The sequence below is a fragment of the Ambystoma mexicanum genome, chromosome 7q, assembly GCF_040938575.1.
Source record: "Ambystoma mexicanum isolate Mex_15411 chromosome 7q, UKY_AmexF1_1, whole genome shotgun sequence".
In the NCBI taxonomy this organism is placed as follows: domain Eukaryota; kingdom Metazoa; phylum Chordata; class Amphibia; order Caudata; family Ambystomatidae; genus Ambystoma; species Ambystoma mexicanum.
The window spans coordinates 326,682,095-326,702,186 of NC_090941.1; the positions used below are offsets into that span (position 1 = coordinate 326,682,095).

A 20,092-nucleotide genomic window follows, 5' to 3' on the forward strand; every position below is an offset into this window, starting at 1 on the left:
GGCTTGCCTCACCGCCTAAATATTAGGGAAATCAGGCACCTCCTTCCTTTCAACAAAGCCAAGCATCTCTTAAATAATCTCCAAACTGCACTACTGTGCCAGCATCCTCTTCGATCTCCCCAAGTATGCTTTCTGCCCTCTCGACAAGATCATTAACTTTGCTACCAGAATTCTTTTTTTTAACTCCCTCACTTCACACCGACTTCCTCGTACTGTCACTAGACTGGGTGGCTGACAATGCAAAACAGGGCCCGATTTACATTTATGCTCCTGGTTCACAAATCTATCCACATAAAGGCACCACCATATTTATCCTAATCTATCCAACTGTACAAGCCTTCTCGTAATTTTTGCTCTGCATCCTTTACTACCCTTGTAGGACCTCACCCTCCCTGTGTTCCTGTCACTCCCGCTCTTTCTCTATTTGTGCTCCATTTGCATGCAATTATCTTCCCCCAGACAACCGATAAACCGTCCATAATGATTTGTTCAAAACCAAATTAAAAGCCTACCTCCTCGCCTCAGAGATACCCTCTTAACCTACCTCTCATCTGCCTTCTAGCTAATGTTTTTGCCCATCACCTCTACCCTGTCCCTCACTTTCTACTGCCTCCACTCAAGCATCTCATCCATCATGGTCACATCCTTAACCCAGCTGGCCGTACTGCCTAACTACACTTAAAAATGTCTAATGATGGTTGTCCTTGATCTATGTATGTCCACCCAAGTATTGTCCCCAGTGACTGTTCCATTTAGCCCCCCCCCGCCCAAACCTGGTCAGAATGTCACTCGAACTCGCCCCATTGTAAGAAGCTCACAGCTTCTCATCAGATCAGATGTATCGCTTGTCTGTTCTTTAGTGGTCGAAAGAGCATTGTTCCTCCTGGTATAAATAAATGGGAGGAGGGGCAGTAGTGATAGTAGTAAGAGTGGTAGGGGAAGAGCAGGGGTAACAGGGGGAAGAGCAGTGGTATTATTGGGAGTACTGGCGATAGTAGGCGGAGGAGGAGTGGTAATAGCAGAAGGGATATATAGCTAAGAACTGGCCCAAATCAAACTGAGTGACTAAGGCACTAACCCAACTTTCTATAGATCGCAAACATTACCATAGTGTAGGGACAGATGTGAAGTACGAGAGAGTTTAGAGATGCGCCATTTAGGGTGACCATTGTAGCTCAAGCAGAACTAGACATTGGGGGTTTTCGAGCAGATAATTAGCATTAACTGGAACTCATGGATGCCTAGGCTAAGGAGGGAAGCCCAAGGGAGACTGGAGCTAGAGAGGGATAGGTATAGGGCCCACAAATGTTATTAAAGACCCTTAGACGGTCTCACAGTGATTTCCATCACCATCCCCATCCCCCTTCAAACTAGCCAATGCCTCACTTGCTCCACAAATCGCCTACACGGTTTATCACTCCATCCTCTCTCATGCTGGTATCTTGGTCATCCTCGACCTCCACCCCTGACCTCACCCAAATAACACATACTTCATGCTCCTGGTTTATATTGCCCTCTCTTGGCCAGGATTGGATCTCTTTCTCTGTGTGTTAGTCAGAATCAGGAGAAAGACAAGGTAACATGTTGATGACTGTTCGGTTTATTCACGCAAATAGTCCTCTCTGTCCGTGATCGTATAGGCCCTAGCCTAAAGAAAGATGACAAAAGGGTGCATGTGAGAAGGTTCAGTACCATACGCTTTGTCCATCGTCCAGAACCGAACTTACCCCAAGATCTGTCCCTACCACTAATACAGAAAAAATAACAAATCAATCAAAACAATGCAATGGCTTCCTGCCCCAGAAATTGAACGATGAGCCCCCTGTTCTGTCTTTGTGTTGACTTAACATTGGGACAGGGAGCCCTCTTTGAATCAAATGGTCCCTTTCACCTCCCTCTTAATGGATAAAGTGTACTCTTTAGTTTAGCGTCTTTTCCCGCCCTATGTTTTTCCTGGGCTTTAACTTGGTCATAGACTGTGTTCCAGTTGCAGGTGTTTGGTACTCTAAGGCTTTGATATTTATAATTCAGAGTCGTCTCCGTGCTTTTGTATTTGAAAGGTTCCCAGAAATTCCTTTCCACTCTTGTCGGTGGTTGCTCCCCTCTGGGTCTTTGACAACCTTCTCCCCACATTGAGGTTTCCCTTTCTCCAGCCCAGCTCGGAGCGGAGTTTCTCTTGACACAGTTGGATCTTGTTGGCTGCTTACTCCACCATGAAGCGGTCTCCTGTTTATCCCACCTTCGGGTTGTTAGTTTTACACTTGTTTTAAAGTGGTCTCATTCTCTCCCCCCTCTTAGGGTTGTTCCTCCTCTTTCCATGTCTCTGGGTTTCTTCCTTGCACTACCTTGAGTTTGATTCACCCATACACCTTTTAGGGTCGTTTTTCTTTCACCCCCTGGTGTTATCTGCTTCTCTGCCAAACAATGGCTAGTTTCACCTTCACCCCCTCTTGGGGTCTGTTTCTTACTCAGCTTTAAGACACCTTCATTTTTACCCCTTCTTTTCTTAGGGTCGTCTGTCGCACCTTGCGCCGTGCTTCAACTGTACTGGCCACCTCTCAACTACCCCGAACAAACGCATACCTTTTTCTGTCTTGCTGTGCTCCTATGCTCGGGGAAGCAGCAGATCTATGTCCGGTCATCATCTGGCAACCTCGTGGGAGAGGCTGCTCCTTCCTCGCCAGCGTCTAGTGCATTCCCAGTGGCAGCTTGGAGTCTCCTCGCAATCCAGAGACTCTGGCATTTCCCACTGGGCTGCCTGCGCAGGACCTGCTTCCTCCTTGTTGCTTCCCGTTAGCTGAGATTTCCACTGGCTTAACTGCAGTCCCAAACATTACATCTGGTGCATTTTCTCTGCATCAGGTCATTCCGTCCAAGGAAGGGACATTTGTGTGGCTTTGCATGCCTCTCTCTGGTCCACCAAAGACATGGATGGGCGCTCTACTACTGCTGTAGCGAGGTGAGGGCTTTTGACTGGTTCTCTACGCTGACTTGCGTATGGTGCCTGCCGAGGGTCAGAAGCCACACCATTCTTAAATACATGCTTTGAAAGCTTATTATATTCATCAATCCCCATGTAGCCAACACACGTATGGGATTCTGTAAACAAGGAATGGGAACACGTGAACCTCTCCAGGAATTTCTTTCCTCATGGGGCACCCCCCCAGTGGAATCCCCCTTGCCCTGTCCCCTTAGTGGGTGTTAAGCTTAAAAGGGCTCACCTTCCCAGTCCCAAATGGAGGTGGATCCCCAGAGGGGAGGGGGGACAAATTCCCTGGATTTGTCACACTGACCAATCTGGCCCAGTCTTCTCCAATCGGGACATGTGTATAAGTAGCAGACAAAGCCCCACCCGCTTTTCCCACACTTTTTTTTTGTTTTGTTGCATTTATATAGCGCTAGAAAACCTCAGGCATCTGGGCACTCCTTACCCATGGTGTGTGGTGCTCATTTATTGAACTCGGAAGGTCAAAAGGCTGAGTTCAGATTCGAACCTGCATCCGCAAGTTCTGCACGCATGTCAAAGCAAGCTTTCTACTCGCTGTGCTTTCTGACCGGCTACATACTGGAAATGGTGCTTGCCACATAATGGAAATGGTGGCTCATGTTCACGTTACAGGCCCCTGTTTCACTGAGTCTACCGGTAAGTCTATTAGGAGAGGGTGGGAACTTCTCCCCTCTTGGTCCCCGGTTGCGTAGGGAACCTCTTGGTTGATGTGCCGGCTTGCCTGCTTTGTTCGGCAGCTCAGCATGTATAGAAGCTGCATTACTCTCTCTTTGTCTCTAAGCACTGTCACCTCTAGTGTATGTTTGCAGCAGTGGTTCCGCTTCCCTTCCAGGCGGCTGCTCTTGTGTTCTCTGTGGCTGATCGCTGCAGAGGAGAAGTGATTCTCCCGATCACTCTTCCATTCGCTGCTTTTTCAGCACTTCTGATTCTGCGGTTGGAGCTCTGAAATCAAAAGAAAATGGAGGCAAGGTTGGAGGATAAGTGGTCTGCATAGAAACGATGGGCATAGCGGGGGGCAGGGTTTGGGCCCTCTCAGCTTCCACAGTCCATCTCAGAGGTAGTACTGGCTCCAAGGATTTCTCCCAGGCAAGCTCCCATCGCCTCTTGACAAGGCCAGATTGCTGGCCTTGTCACACTCTACCACCACGGTTTTGGTACATGAAACTCATTCATGGAAATATTCACATTGTCAAATATATCTACAGTTCAAAGCATATTAAAATGGAAATATCTGCTAGAACAGATGCTACTAGAGTTAGGGAGGTAATTTGACTTTTCTAGAAAGAGAAATGGAATGGTAATGCCATGCACAAGTGAAAAGTAAACTAATTATTATGCTTGGCATGATTATTATATAATTTTCAGCAATGCACTGCACAAACGAGGATAAACCCAGGACAGAAATTACATGACGAAAATCAAAAATTATGGATTAAATCGGGGTGGCTTGGAAAAGCAGGATGTAGTCAAGATAAACTGTTTTAAATGAGCATTAAATATGCCATTGTTGATCAAGCACCTTATGTCACCAGGACATATATTCTATCAGACTTCACCTCAGGGACGTCATTTCACCAAAATGCCAGGGGTAGCGGAAGTGACATCACACGACCCTTGACCTCTGATGACATCACAGGAAGTGATATCATCTGACCCCCCCCCCCCCACACCCCAAAGTGAAATCAAAGGAAGCGAAGGAACACAACCTTTCACCCCTTGACAAAACAGAAAGTGGCATCACATGGCATTGTTTCTAAGTACACTATGAAAAATATGGTTACTGTATCACTGTAAAGTGATGTACATTGCATTCAAGAATGGATCACAATGTGCATCATTATTTTTAGTGCCTATAGGCCCACATTACCAAATTACTGTGAATGCAAGCAGACGTCCAAGGCCAAATGATTATGTGTTATTATATAGCACTTACGCTTAATTGCTTCATATAGAACAAATATGCATACAATATCACCCAGCCTGTGTTGGTACTCATTTATCAACCTCTGCAGGAAGAAAGGCTGAGTGGACCTTGCTGGGATTCGAACCTACCAGAAACCCAGCCACTCCAGAAACAAAGAGCCAAATGCTGCTGTCCACAGCCAAGGAGCATCAATTGCAAAAAAGAAAAAAGGGGTAGCAAGGAAGACCACAGGGGTAGCAAGGGAGGCTTCAGGGTCGCAGTGCGACCCCTGGCGACCGCTAAATTACATCTCTGCTTCACCTCATGGTCACAGGTACTAATCGAAGCAGGCCTACTCAGAATTTCATCCTGCTGAGGTCAATAAAAATAGTGCAAGCGACTTGGGCAACAATCTGTTTTCGGCTTATAGTGCACAGGAAAAAGTGTAATTGTGCCTAGCCTTTGTAATAATGCACATTGTCTAGAGACACATGCCTACAGTTTCTCATATTTGTCACGCATTAGATTCTTCAAATATAAATTTTTATGGAGATACCACTCTGTAAGAAATTCAAGCTGGACCAATCAAGTATGCAAGTAGCTTGTTGTGCAAAAAATGTCTTTCTGAAACCGATTTTGCAGAATTAATTTGCAGACAAGCATCATTATTGCAGTAATGTTGACCAAAGCGTGGGTACAGTACCAAAGTAAGAAATGTGAAGTTTGTCTTTAGGCAGTTCTTATGTAGAAAAATAAGAGCTATCTGAGAAGTACACCACCACCAACATATAACCAAGAAAGAAGAATGAAACACAAACATTGCATTTAGTCATAACAAAAGACGCCACTATATATATGGATCAATTCCCATGTTGGTCCAGAACCCGCGCAATACATCAGGAAACCGAGTAAATCCAGTTACTTGGTATAGGGCCCACCTCTGTTCTGGCTGAGCCAATTACAGCCAAATTATATTCAAAAACAATGTCAGAAACAGACGACTTAACAGAAAAATGGAAATGCAATTCAGAAGAATCAAATAATGGCACCCAGTGAATACATATGTTTCAGAATACCTCCAGTTTCTTCTGGTACTTTTCACATTCCAGCTGACACTGCATGAGGTTTCTGGCAGTCTCTTCTTCCACCACATGAGCACGCTCAGCTTCAAAGGACTTCAGCTTCGACTGATGGAGCAGCTCTGACACCTTGCTTTCTGTACTGAGCTGCAGTTGTCTGTACCTGAAAGTATATGGCCAAGGCATATTTTTTAGACAAGGAGCAAAAGGCCTGTTTAGAACAGACAGCTGGTTAAGCTGTTGTGTGAGTCAGCATACGACCTAAAACATTTTGTTAATGCACATTAAGAGCCTCATCAACCTTCTTCAGAAGATTTTGATAAAACTAAACAAAGCACAGTAAGTGTTTGTGTGGAGGGGCCTCTAAACACCTTAACCCAAAATAGGCCTACCACTTAAGAAGAGTGCATGTTTGTCGGTAAAGCACGTTTTTTGTACAATCAGCCGGGAGGAGGTAGATGACGCTCTAGAGTCAAACTAACCAGAGTCTCCCTGAACCACACAAACACTTCACATTATATACATTTTGCAACAGTTAAAACACTCCCACATATTTTATTACAAGTCATCCCCCACACATGATTGGTCAAAACTATACAAAAGAAATCCAATCATCTCTAAATCCCACATTCTCAATGGTCACTTTTGGTTAACTACCATCATCAGATCATATTCATAGCACCCTCTTTTCCGGAGTCTTCTGTGGGAGGTCATGACATCATCACATATTTACACATTCACATACAAACAAATTACAAGTTCAGACTGGCCTGGGACCTTCTGTCGTGCTGTACATGGTTTGCAAGAATACTTCAAACAATATGATACTAAGGAGGTTGAGGGGGGAATAAACAAGTTCACTTTCAACTGGCAATAACTATCTCACCTGCGGGGGCCTGGCCAGCAGCCAGGTGTTGAAAAGCAGCCTCTCTGTGCTCCCAACAGATCCTTCATTGATCTGCCCGCAATCATACTTTTAAAATACAATTTAAAACAGAATTCCTGCTCCGGAGTGTGACTGAAGCATACCGATTCTCCAGGCGCTGAGCTAAGGGCTTTGTGGTGGCCTGAGACAGCCTCCAAACAGCAACGCCAGAGTGATCCGGCATGGCACCCACTGAATGAGGTAGCATGGGTGGGGCGCTGAAGCGTACTGCCATACTGGTCTGGTGGGACCTGGAGCTGCAAAGGCCGGGAGCATGCTGACCTATGGGCCACTGCATGGGTCAGGGGGAGATCGTGCTCACACAGCGGCGACCCTGCATGGCTGGGCTGCTCTGGTGTGGCGGGGGCCACAGCGGCCTGCCTGCAAATTGCAGGTTGCCCCAGGAGACAGTGCCAGGTAGGTGGTCCCTTGCGCACGGTGTGGCTCGAGGAGGGACAGTGCGCCCCGCGGCCGTGTGAAGAGCATACTTGCTCCTGGACGGGCTCATGGCTCCCAGGGGGCCGAGAGCACCAGCCGCAGCAGAGAGAGGGCAGCAGAGAGCGGGCGGGAGCCCGACCCCCCCGCTTGGTTGGCCGCCGTGCTGGATCATCACATAGCTGAGATACTGAAGCTGGCGGGCGGCTCGACCTGCAGCGGCAACAGGACCAGCATTATCCCCAAGGCATCCATAGGCAGCCATCGGTGATGACGAGGGATAAGCGGGCTGCTGGGAGGGGGTCATCATTGCCACCGGAGGCGTCCTGCTCAGCATCCGGGTTGTTGGTGAGGGGCCTCTGCTGCGGAAGCAGGCTTGGAGGCACTGCAGAACCCAGCGGATCCAGCTTTTAACCTGCATAGTGAACTCACCTGCTGGAGAAGGAAAGCATTTTCAGGTGGGGCTGCAAACATGCGGGCTTGGTCAGCCTGACAGGGGCAAACTGTGAACTGGATGCACTGTCTTGGTGCAGCACGGGCATAGGTGGGCTGGCCTGACAGTCTACAGTTGCCGAGCTGCCCTTAGTGACTAGGCGGAGGCACAGGGGTGCTGCTGGGGGGAGCGACTGAGCTCCGTCTTGTTAGACCTTTGGAGCGCCCAAACATTTACGGATGCCGGGCAAACAACAGAAGCAAGAACAGGCAGACAGTCATGGAAGCTTTCACCCAGAGGAAGGGAGGCGGTGCATCCCAGCCAAAGTTGCATGGCAGTGGGGATCCTGCTGCTGCGTCAATTAGTCCCCCGGGGCCAAGAGCGGATATTGGATGCAATTGCAACACTGCAGGAGTCCCTGGAACACAAAATCGAAACTCAGACGTCGGCCTCCATAGACAGGATGTGCGATCATTGGCAGACCAGCTCAACAACACGAAAGCACAGGTGCAGGAGAACAGAGCTAATGTTTCTGGGAACCAATCTGAAATCGCCACATTGGTGGAGACAGTACAGCAGCTGGTATGTCGCGCAGAGGACGCTGGAGGCACACCACGGCAGAATAACACACAGATCCTTAGACTGCCCGAAGGAGTGTGTGGATGGGATCCTACTTCCTAAGTAGAAAACCTATTACAAGAGGTCAGCCCAGGAACACAGGGATTTGCAGTGGAGCAGGCACACAGGTCCTTGGCCAAGAGACAAAGACGACCGGTGCTGCCCCACTCTCACCCCCCAACCCCTCCAAGACTGATGATCACCAAAATCCTAAACTACAAGGACAGACAACCGAGACTGGCTTTCTCCAGGGAAGGCGGGGTGATAAGAGCGAGCGTCCTTGAAGCTCACCATTTACCCAGATTAAACACAGCTGGTGCAAAAACTGAGGGCAACGTTTAGACCCACTGAGAGGCTGCGCCGAGCGAACTTTAGATATATGCTTGTTTACCCCATGAAGCTGAAGGTGTTCCACAATGGGCAATCAAATTTATTCGAGGACTCTAGGGAGGCAAACTTGTGGATAGACTTGCTGGGGATTGCTCAACTGCTGACGAGAAGAAAGAAGGTACCATGACGGAGACACCTGCTGCCTGAAATTGCAATTACTGTTTATCTACAGGGCATAAGGTTGAATGAGTTGCGGGAGGCAAAAATTGGCACGCCGGGCTGTTGCGGTCGCCCTTGTTCCCTTAGTTTACGGGGGCTGGCAGCCTGCCACCTGCCTCATTTGTGGCATGCCAGCGTCGACCGACACTGACTTTCTAGGTGTCGGTTAAGAGCACCACTGCTGTGCATTACCTGGTAGGAGGGAGGGGGCACGTGGGAAGCAGGTATACCTGGATATGCCAAGAGCTATTGGGTCGTTATGGTTGGAGAGAAGGGTGGGGGCGAGGTAGTTGCTGGAGGGTGTTTGGCTCTCTGGTGGGGTTAGAGTTTTCTGTTGTAGTTCGGGGTTAGGTTTCTAGAACTGGTTGAATGGGGTTCTATTGGAGGGCTCTTTGCCACGCATCATGGGGGTGTTCACAAGCCCCATTGACCAGCCTGATTGGGCCAGATTGCGGCAAATAGCCAGCACTGCCTATAGCCAGCAAGCATAAAACCGTAGCTTAAAGCTAACGGCACTCTCTGCAGCTCTCCGCTGCTCACTGCCAAGACCGGTGGCCAAGAAGAATCATTCGGAGGGTCATCCGGAAGGAAAGCAACTCCCGCAGCACCCACAGCTTACCAGCTACAAGGACCTACTTCCAGCCATCCTAGGAAGTGATTCAAGTCCTGACAAAGGTAACTCCTAGTGCCTTGTTGCACTGTCAATGTTGCATTCCCTCTGAATCGGTTCCATGTAATAATGTCGCCACAAAAATCTCGCCATGCAAAAATATCGCCGAAAAATTGCGGTTTTTTGTGGCGACATTATTGCATGGAACATGCGGGGGGTGCATACATTCGTATGATTTAGTGACATAAAATGTATTTCAGACATGTTACACATGCCAACCTTCCCGATTTAGGGGGGCAAAATCCCAAATTTCCCATTAAAAATAGTGCTGTGTCTCCTGCCTGATATACTTATAACCCCAATGCGAACATAGGGAAAAATAGTATTCTATTATTATTGTTACTTTTCAACTTCTTTTTGAATTGTGTTCCTTTTTCTTGATTTTGTACGTTTTTCAGCTTGTTGGGGTATAGGAGATTGAAGGACCAGCTAGTAAACGCTAGCATTCAGGTATTACTTTGCGTGGACACCATTGTAGATTTAAATGGTTGCTTTCTGCATGCTATTAAATGGGTCCATCTGCCTTTGCATTGGTCCTTTTTTTATCCACACAGTGATTTAAGGGCAAGTGCTATTGGATACAGGTAGACATTATGTTTAGCTATTAGTGTATATGCACAGGTTACCGCTGAATTGTGTTTGGATTGTATTAACGATTTTAAACGTCTGTCTCTTGCACATATTTTTACAGATTCGCCCTGTATGACAGACCTTTGTCCGAAACGCATTGGTCTTATTACGTTTCATATGGATCTGGTTTCCTTATTTCGCATTTAATTGTTTTATATTAAAAAGATTGAATCACCAGATTGTTGTTTACAAGAATACATTTGTCTACAAAACTCATGAATATATCAGGTAATAGAGTTAAGGAATGCATGACCTTAGGGTGTGCATGCAATACCAGGAGGTCACTCTTGGTTTATCTATTGTTTTATGCTTTTCTGTCTGTGTGCCTTGGATGGTTTGTTACTGCAGTGCTCCATACCTTCCCAGGTTCAACTGGGCCCTTTTCTCTCCACCATTTCACTCTCCACGTGCGGAGCAACGTATGGCGCTATCCACTCCCCTTGGCTTTTCAACATCAACCTGGCAACTCTAGCCCATCTGATCTCCACCTTTTATCCTAACTTCCAGTGTTATGCGGATGACACACAACTCTCCTTCAAGCTCATCTTCTCTGCCTCCACCTCTCTCATTCCTGACTGCCTACTTGCTATTCAGGCACGGTGCATTTCTAACTACCTCTGCCTTCATGCCAGTAAGAGAGAGATCCTTCTTATTAGGACACCTGCTCCCTCTTTCCCTCCCAAACTCTGGGCGCCCTCCATGGGCCCTCTCCCCTCACCCTCTTGTGAGGCAAAACCTTGATGTCATCTTTGACTCCTCTCTCTCCTCCTCTCCTCACAGCACGGACCTTGCCAATTATAAAGACTATACCAAGCATTCTCCCTTTGCTCAGCTTCCCCCAGAAATGTAATGTCTTCAGACCTCTGGTCCTCTCTAGGCTGGACTACTGCAACAGCCTCTTTCTCAATCTGCCTAGCTCTTCCCTTCACCCCTTACAACTAATCCGGGACAGGACTGCAAGACTTATTCTTGGCCTGAAGCCCAGGGACTGCATCTCTACAGCCCTAAAATCTCTCCACTGGCTCCCTGTTGCTGTGAGAATGAAGTTCAAGACCCTCTGCATCATCCACAAGGCTTTCTGGGGCCTGGGACCCCTCTACATCCAACTCGCTCTCCCTAAATACCTCCCTGCTAGAACCCTTCAGTCATCTAGCTAACTCTGCAGATCAGACGCTTTTCCAAGCAGATTGGGGGGTAGATCTCTCCTCCGCAGGTGCCTCCCTCTGTAATGGCCTCCCAGGCCCTTTCGTATTTGAGCCGTATATCCTTAAGGTCCAGAAGCTTCTTAAAACCTTCCTTTTCTTCCTCCCCCCTAAACATGCACTTGCCCTCCAGTCCCCCCACCCCCTTTCCTGACTGGGTCTGCACCCATGTAGCACTTTAGCTCGCACTTAGCTCGTGGACCTTCCTTCCCCTGCACTCTGCTTTCCCCCCCGACTCTGTCCACCTGACCTCCCCTGGCACTCTCCTTTCTGACAGGCCCTGCCACCCTTAACGGCACTTCCACCCCCCTCCCCCTGCACTTGCACAATCTGAATGTCACAAGGCCTAGTATTTGTATTTATTTTATTTATAGCACGCAGCCTTGCCCCAAGGCATCTAGGCGCGTGGTTACAAGAAAGTGGTTACAAGCAGGCATAGTATGTTACAACATTGACGTAGTCTTATTCAAGATAATACAAAAGGCTGAAAGAATGGCTTAAAAAAAACAGTACATGATATATAAAGAAATGGAATGAAGCTGGATTAGAAGAGAGATGAGAAGGTGCGCAGGGCTAAAGTAGTTAGTGTTCAGTGTCTATGTAGCGAGTGTAGTGGGCTCATCAAGCTTGTGGAGCCAGAGTTTGTTTTTGAAGGAGAGGAACGTAGGTTCTGCTCTGAGTGTGGCGGGGGTAGTGTTCCAGAGTTTAGATGCAAGAACTGGGAAACTTGAACCCCCAGCAGACTGCAGCTTAAATCTGGGTATAGTGAGAGTGTTAACATAGGCTGATCTCGGCGGTCTGCTTGTGACATGCTGCGAGAAGCGGCTAGTCATGTAAGCTGGCGCCAGTTTGTTCTGAACCTTGTAAGTGAAGGCTAAGGTTTTGAGGGATATTCACTGTTCGACGGGGAGCCAGTGAAGGCTACGTCTGATGTCTAAGATGTGAGATCTTCTAGGGATGTTGAGGGCCGCCCTTATGGCGTTGTTTTGTAGAACTTGTAACTTGACAATATTCTTTTGACTGGTCCCTAGGTAGAGAGCGTTGCAGTAGTCTATTTTAGCCAATATTAATGTTCTAGCTAGGATTATGCAATTCTCTGAATTCAGGAAGGATCTGCAGGCTGTGATAAGTTTGCAGGTATATGGAGATGCCGACACTACGGCGTTGGTTTGTCTAGTTAGGGAAAGAGTTGCGTCCAGATAGATGCCCAAGGTTTTTGCTGTGTTCGACACGTTGATGAGGTTACCGTCTATGGTGAATGTTTTGTAAGCTGGATTTAGTTTGGCCAATTTGGAGTGCGAACCGAGGATGAGTAACTCTGTTTTATCGTCATTAAGGCAGAGCCCATGGTGAGCCATCCAAGCCTGGATGATAGAGTAGACGTCATTAAGAGCCTTAGCGTCGAGAGCAAAGTCTCCAGAGATGGGGATGAGTATCAGGGTGTCGTCAGCGTAGCAGGTGTGAGAGACACCCAGATAGTCAGGTATGTCAAAGAGAGGCTTGGTAAACACATTGTATAGTGTGGGAGATACACAGGAACCTTGAGGTACTCCGCACGGGACATGGGCAGGATCTGCAGAGGTTAGAGGAGAGAAGACCCTCATGGTTCTATTTGCAAAAAATTAGCTAATCCAAGATGACGCTGAGTCAGAAAAATGCTGAGCAGTTTTGAGGTGGTGGCAGAGAATTTTATGATCCACCAAGTCGAATGCCGCTGAGAGATTGAGCAGAAGGAAGAGTGCCAGCTTGCCCTTATCTTTTAGGTCCTCAATTTGGGTTTTTAAATCTAACAAGGCAGTTTCTGTGCCATGTTTAGGACGGAAGCCCGAATGACGGTGTCCCAGTAATTGGTTTGATTCAAGATATGCCTGAATTTGCAGGTATGCAGCGTAGTCCAGGATTTTTAGTAGGTAAATTGGCAGGGTTGCTTGGGTCAAGGGTGGGTTTTTTGATTAAAGGGATGACCCAGGCATCCTTTAGGTTATCTGGGACGATGCCTGATCTGAAGGAGGTGTTAATGAAAGTAGTGATAAAAGGCGCAAGGTCATGCACAGCTTCCTTAATGATTGGTGCAGGACAGGTGTCGCCTTGGCAATTTGAAGGTTTAAGCTTTGAGATAATATTTTCCACTTCCTCAATGGATAGCGGGGAGAAGCTGAATGGGTTTTGGGGGTGAGAAGAAGGGGCTGGGAGGTTTCATGATGGAGTGTGCAAAGTGAAGTCAGATAGGTTATTCTTTTTAGCGTTTATTTTCGCTTGCAGTAGTAGGATCGTGTTTGTTTTGTTCTCCGTTTCCCCCACCCTCTTGTCTTGTTGCAACTCGAAACACATTGTGTATAGGCGCATTATAAATACCCAATAAATAAAAGATAAAAATATACTACAATTAAGCATTCCTAACTTATTGAATTCCATTCAGATTCAAGTGGTGCCAGTCTTAAACCTCCTGTTTTCAAAGCGCGAAAGGAAAATTCCTTCACTTCTGTGCACTTTATTTCAAGCAGGGTGGCAGCGATATGATCTGCTGTGCCACTTCCATTTCTATATCTCAAACAAGAATCCATTTGTTTTTTTCTGTTTCACACAGTTCAGGATGACGGGCATTCGAGTGCCTGCCACAGTGGAACGCACTGCTAGCATCCACGTAGATGCAGGCAGCCTATTATACATTAGTGTTGGGTTTGTGTATTTAACACCAAGGGTTGCAAGGATGCTGGCTAACCAATCATCTGCACATTTCTTAAAATCACACAAATAAAAAGGCTTCCTCGGTGCTTTCTTTACATGGGTGATTCTTGGTGAATTGGCCCTATAGGGGCAGATTTAAAAGGTTTCAGAGAATTTCTTACTATTCCCCCAAATGATGCAGCGACAGTTTTGAACAAAACTATCCATTTGCCTTACTTAGCTTTAAGTATACGTTCGGGCACTACTGCTAACTCGGCAACCCCTGTACCTCATCAGTTGGAGCAATTGCCTATTTGAATTTACTTGCGTGGCAACATCTTTTAATTAACATTTTGCAACTATAACCGAGCACATGTCTTTACAAAGCGGAAAAAGGGAATTCTTTTACATAATCCACACTCAGATGTAAGTAGTCCACAAGCGCCCCGATACCTAAGGGTTAGGTGTGCTCTATAAATAAACAAACTAAACTAATGCATGTTTCTAACATTTGGGAAATATGTCAGTTCAGACATCATCCTTAAACTCGTGATTTCCTGGTGGACACTTCATACAGATGTGTTGACTGCAACAGTGGTTTTAGTTATGACACCTACGATTGGGAAATGAAGGGAGGCAACTAACCCATGACGTAATGCGATTAAAGAAAGCTCTGAGGGGTAAAGACCTTTGATCAATATCGGTCCGGGCCAGAATACCACCACTCTGTAACCCTGTAAAAAAACCAAAAAGCCATCCACTTACATCCACTTACTGTTTACACGGCATGGCAGCATGTACGATAAGGGAAATAGTGTTTGTACACAATACAACATAATCCTAGCATTTATACGTAATCTAGAATCAAGTACACTTTATGTACATACATTATCAAAATATCGTTCTAATATATTGTACCCAAGGGCCTTTTTGAAGTCATTGTCCAAAAATTCTAACCAACCAATTTCATACAAGAACCGAAAAAATAAACTCTAGAAAATCTGCAATAAGTCTGCCAATACATGAGCAAGCATCGACAAAGCCAAAAGATTAGGAGTTTGCAGTTTTTTGCACATTAGATTTATAGGCATGAACGCAGTAAATTGCACTGTGGGAGTTTAGTCTTGGATTGTTTCAGTTAGATGAAATGAACTACAGTCAAAGGCCAGCTTTGTAAGGGATTGCAGTTAGTTTAAGGGTCTCGGTAGCGCTCTGAGTGAAAAATAGTACAACTGGGTACCATAGCGTGTAGCCACAAACAAAAGCCAGTACAACCATGGCTTGTACATGGAGACATTAGAAAGTTTATATTCAACTGCACTTGGAGTACATCACACAAGTCAGTTTTTAAGATGGTGCATCTTTCTTAGAATATGTTTTTAAAAAAAACACACACAAACACACACATTACTTCTTGCATGTCATTGATAATTTGTTTGAATCCTCAATTTTTGCTTGTAAATAATTATACCTCATGTGTCAATATGGACATACAACATGATGAGTCCTCAAAGTCACAATATAAGTATGAATCTATCCATATACTTATATATTCCAAAACCGAGGAAACCACTCCTCGTCAATTGCCCAGCACTCTCAGGCTCTTGTCTTGCATCTCAGTAGATGAAACCACCATTGTACGGTAAAAGATTTTTTTTTTTATCATCAAACTACTCTGCTCATAAACCATTTTTGACAAATCTATTTGGCACCAAAACTTGACAATGAGAAGAACAAATTACTTACACTTGTGTACACTTGTGAAACACTTGTGTACAAGCGCAATCGAAATAAAATATCAATACCAATAAACCTGGTAATGTTCTTTCGACTGGATGTTCCTCCCACGTATTCTTCATCTTTGATATACTCTGACATCCTGCTTGCAGCTTGGAAACCTTTTTTAGCACAGGGCGCCGTGCGTAGGTGTCCTAGTATCCCTTGAGAGCCTCCGTCCTAGAGTATGACATTGACGCTGGTATATATGGCACGAAACCGTGCCAGTTGCCTCAGTTCATATTTTTCCTCTCACCAGCACTGTAGTCTCAAAGATCAGAATACGTGAATGTAAATCGAGAGGAAGATATAAACCACAGAAACTCTTTATTGACGGAGTGGAAGAATGGGAGGGGGAGGAGGAATACGTGGGAGGAACATTGAGTCGAAAGAACATTACCAGGGGAAAGTAATTTATTCTTCGAATGGATTGGGTCCTCCCACATATTCCTCATTTTTTATATTCACCCATAGCAGTGTGGTGTTGAAGGCAGTGGGTAAGAAGAGTGATTTTTATTTAATTTTGGTTTATGCTGTGTAACACAGCCTTTCCAAATCCGGATTCCGGCCCGAAAGGGAATCTAAATATTTTGCAAATGTATGCATGGAAGACCAGGTGGCAGCATTGCAGAGGTCTTGTAGCGGTACCCCTCGCTGGAGGGCTGAAGAAGTGGCTACACCTATGGCCGAGTGGGCACTTAAACGTTCAGAAACCTCCTTCCCGGCCAGGTTGTAACATTCAGCTATACAAAGTAAGATCAATCTGTGATGTAAAAGCTCAAGGCTCTTCCAGGGTCAAGTCTGTGTAAACTCTCCTCTTTAGATGGATGAGGAGGAGGGTAGAAGGTTGGTAAGACAATCTTTTGTGTCAGATGAAATTACAACACTATTTTTGGCAGAAAAGGAGGGATGAACCCTCAAAACTACCTTGTCCTTATGAAAGTCTGTGGATGGTGGTTTTGAACACAAGGCCTGAAGCTCGCTCACTCTGCGAGCAGAAGTAATGGCTGTTAAGAATACAGTGTTTAAAGACAGCATCCTAAGTGGACAAGAAGGTAATGGTTCAAATGGAGAACCCATCAGGAAACTTAATACTAGGTTAACATCCCAGACCAAAACAATGAAAGGAACCGGTGGGAAGATGTTGGTCAACCCTTTCAGAAAAAGGATGTCTATGGTTTCATTGTAGAAACCTGCAGGCCCTGATGGGTTAAATGTAGTAGAAAAGACAAAACCGATGGTGTGTCACAAGTAAATGGATCAATTCCTTTAGCTCTACACCAGCTGCAACATTTGTTCCAATGGCAGCAATATAAAGATGTTCTTGCTGGCCTTTTGGGCGAAAGCAACACCTCCATGACATCATGGATGTCCCAATCTTTGTAACTCAACTTCTCAGAAACCATGCGGGGAGATTGAAGATCTTGAACTCTGAATGAGGACTGTGTCCCACCAATTGCGAGAGAAGGTCCTCTCTTTCTGGAAGATTAATTCGAGGGCAGATGCACATTTCCCAAAGTTCTGGGTAGCACGTCCTCCTGGCACCATCCGGGGCAATCAGGAATATGGATTTCAGAAATGTTCTTAGCCTTCTGATAATATGACGAATGATGGGAATCGGCGGAAACGCGCACAGAAGTGGAAATTCCCAGTCCACTATGAACGCGTACCCTAGAGCTCGTCTCAGGGAAAATTCCCAAAAGCAGAACGGTTTGCACTTCCGGTTGACACTGGTAGCAAACAGATCCATTTGTAGGGTTCCACAAAGGGTCAAGATCTCTTGAAGGACTTCCTGAGCTACCTCCCACTCGTAGGAGACAGTGCTCTTCTTGCTCAGAGCGTCCGCCACTGTGTTTTCTTCTCAAGCCAGATGAGCTACAGACAGAGAGATTCCTTCTTGCAGTACCTGAAGAGTTAAATCTGGTTAAAGAGATATAAACGTAAATGTGAAAGCGACGAAGAACTCACCCGTATTGGCTCTAAAAAGAATAACACTGAGCTATGGAGCATACTCGGGGGCAATGCAAAGTGTATACTGCCAATTAAGTATGTTCCTGAACCCCTATGGTCTCAGCAAATTACCTTCACTCTTAGCACTATCCATCCCCACAGATACCCCTTTTCCTCTCCCTAACACTATATGGTCTTTAAAGGCCTCAATACTTGACCTCATTATGATTATCGAATGACTCAATACATCTCACGCTGTCGAGCCGATGGTATTTGCAATGCTGTCCTTAAACTTTCATCCGGAATGTGGGCACATGCGCTGTACCGGTTATTCATCCATATAGGCAGGTATGGCATCCATCTGTAACGTGGAGAGAAAGCCATATTCTGCCAGTGTACAAAAAGGGTGCCAGGAATACTCCAACTATAGAATGCTGGTAATGATCAAGATATCCTTCCACCGAAACAAATGGGTTTAATCAAAAAAGCAACCACTACCCACAAACTGCTAATACTTCTATCTTCAGTTGAGTACGCATGGTTACAGAGAGATACTGCCGTATATTGTGCATTTATTGACTTTTCTGCTGCCTTTGACTCCATTTTGCAGAATAGACTTTGGCAAAAACTGGCTGCGTGGAATATTCCTCCTTGATTGTTAAAAATGCTGATGTTGCTCCATGTAGACACTACAGTAAAGATACGTCTTGATGCTGAGGGTAAACTTTCAACCTCTATGCCAACACATCGGGGGGGGGGTGAAACAGGGATGCACAGTTGCTGCAACCCTTTTCAATCTACATTTGGCAGATCTCCCTGAGTTGTTCTGTAAACTACATAGATGTCTGTTGTAAGTAAGCTCCTATTTAACTAGTTGGCTAGCTTATGCAGATGACCTCTTGTTAATGGACCACACCCCCAAAAGGAATGCAATCCCTGGTAACTGCACTGAGTAGGTATGCAGCCACAAACTGTCTCTCCATCAACATTGCTAAGAGTAAAACAATGTTATTTCCTCGCAAATACCCTCTGTGCAAGACCATCCAATGTATCCTTAATGGATCCAACTTGGAGTGTGAGTTCATACAAATATATCGGTCTCTGTGTTGATTATACCCTCAACAGTTCCACTCACTGGCTTGAAACGAAACATAAGTGCATGAAATCTGTTAGAGCAATTAGTTTGTTTATTTGGCGTCAGGGTGGCTTCTCTATTTCAACCGTTTTGTTATTATATCGAACAACGTTCCTGTCCATTCCCTATTATGGCATTTAAGTCTGGGGCGATCACTACCTAACCAAACTTCAGTGCTTTGAAGCAATGATTTTACGTACCCTCTTTCGAATGCCCCATGCGCCATCCATCGAGTACTTATATTTGGACTTTGAGCTCAATGGTATAGATCGTGAATTTGTTCAGAAGGTTGACATGTGCTGTGAGCACTTGTTGGTTCTACATAATGGTAACTCAATGGTTACCTATTTCTCTGCATGCCTTCGATTAGATAAATGGAATTCTCTAGGGACTTAAGGTGCAATTATATCGCTACATTCTAAATGGCAGGTAGACTCTGTATGAATCTGTCACCCTCGGGCAATCTGTATTTGGTAAAATCGCAGCTGAAAACTGTTAACCAGGTTCAGCAATTAACAAAATGTGATGAATCTTTACAGCAAAAGTAACAATGGCCCTTATTGTGAATATCGAACTGCCCGTCCGTCAATACCAACATATATGGATGGTTCCCAAATAGCACCATAATGCGTCAGTACTAGTCACTAAAGTTAAATATCAGCGAAGTGCCAGCAACTAAAAGGTGCATTTTATGGGATTGTTTGATCAGAACGCCACTGTCGGCTATGCAGCACCTCTGTTTTAGAAACCCTAGTCCATCTCTTAATTGAATGTGAGAGTCTAATGTTAATTAGGCAAAGCTATATTCGCTGTTATGAACAATTCCTATGATTGTACCGACATGCTGCGGCTTTGGTCTATTATTATTGAATGCAACGATCATAACCTGATATTCTATATAGTAAAAGTTTATTGGGCTGTTTTTAACTGAATATTTATGATCGTATTAGATGTTTTATTGACTTTTTAAACAGTACATGATTAGTTTTAATGCTCCTCTGCCTTTTTTTTTATCCCTAGCCATATGCCTGCTCTTTGCCCTGTATTATTGTTATTGTGTTCACTTGTTTTGTATTTTGTTTTTGTTGTATATACAAAGCCACTCAGCTAATA

General features: G+C 45.4%; 1 protein-coding gene across 1 annotated transcript in view; it reads right to left on the minus strand.

Moving 5' to 3' along the window:
* PIBF1 (progesterone immunomodulatory binding factor 1) overlaps positions 1 to 20,092 on the minus strand; it is a 1,771,771-nt gene that overhangs the window by 745,463 nt on the left and 1,006,216 nt on the right. Inside the window, exon 11 of the mRNA XM_069639889.1 lies at positions 5,987 to 6,152. Within this exon, the coding sequence (XP_069495990.1) occupies positions 5,987 to 6,152 (166 nt within the window). The remainder of the gene's footprint in view (positions 1 to 5,986; positions 6,153 to 20,092) is intronic.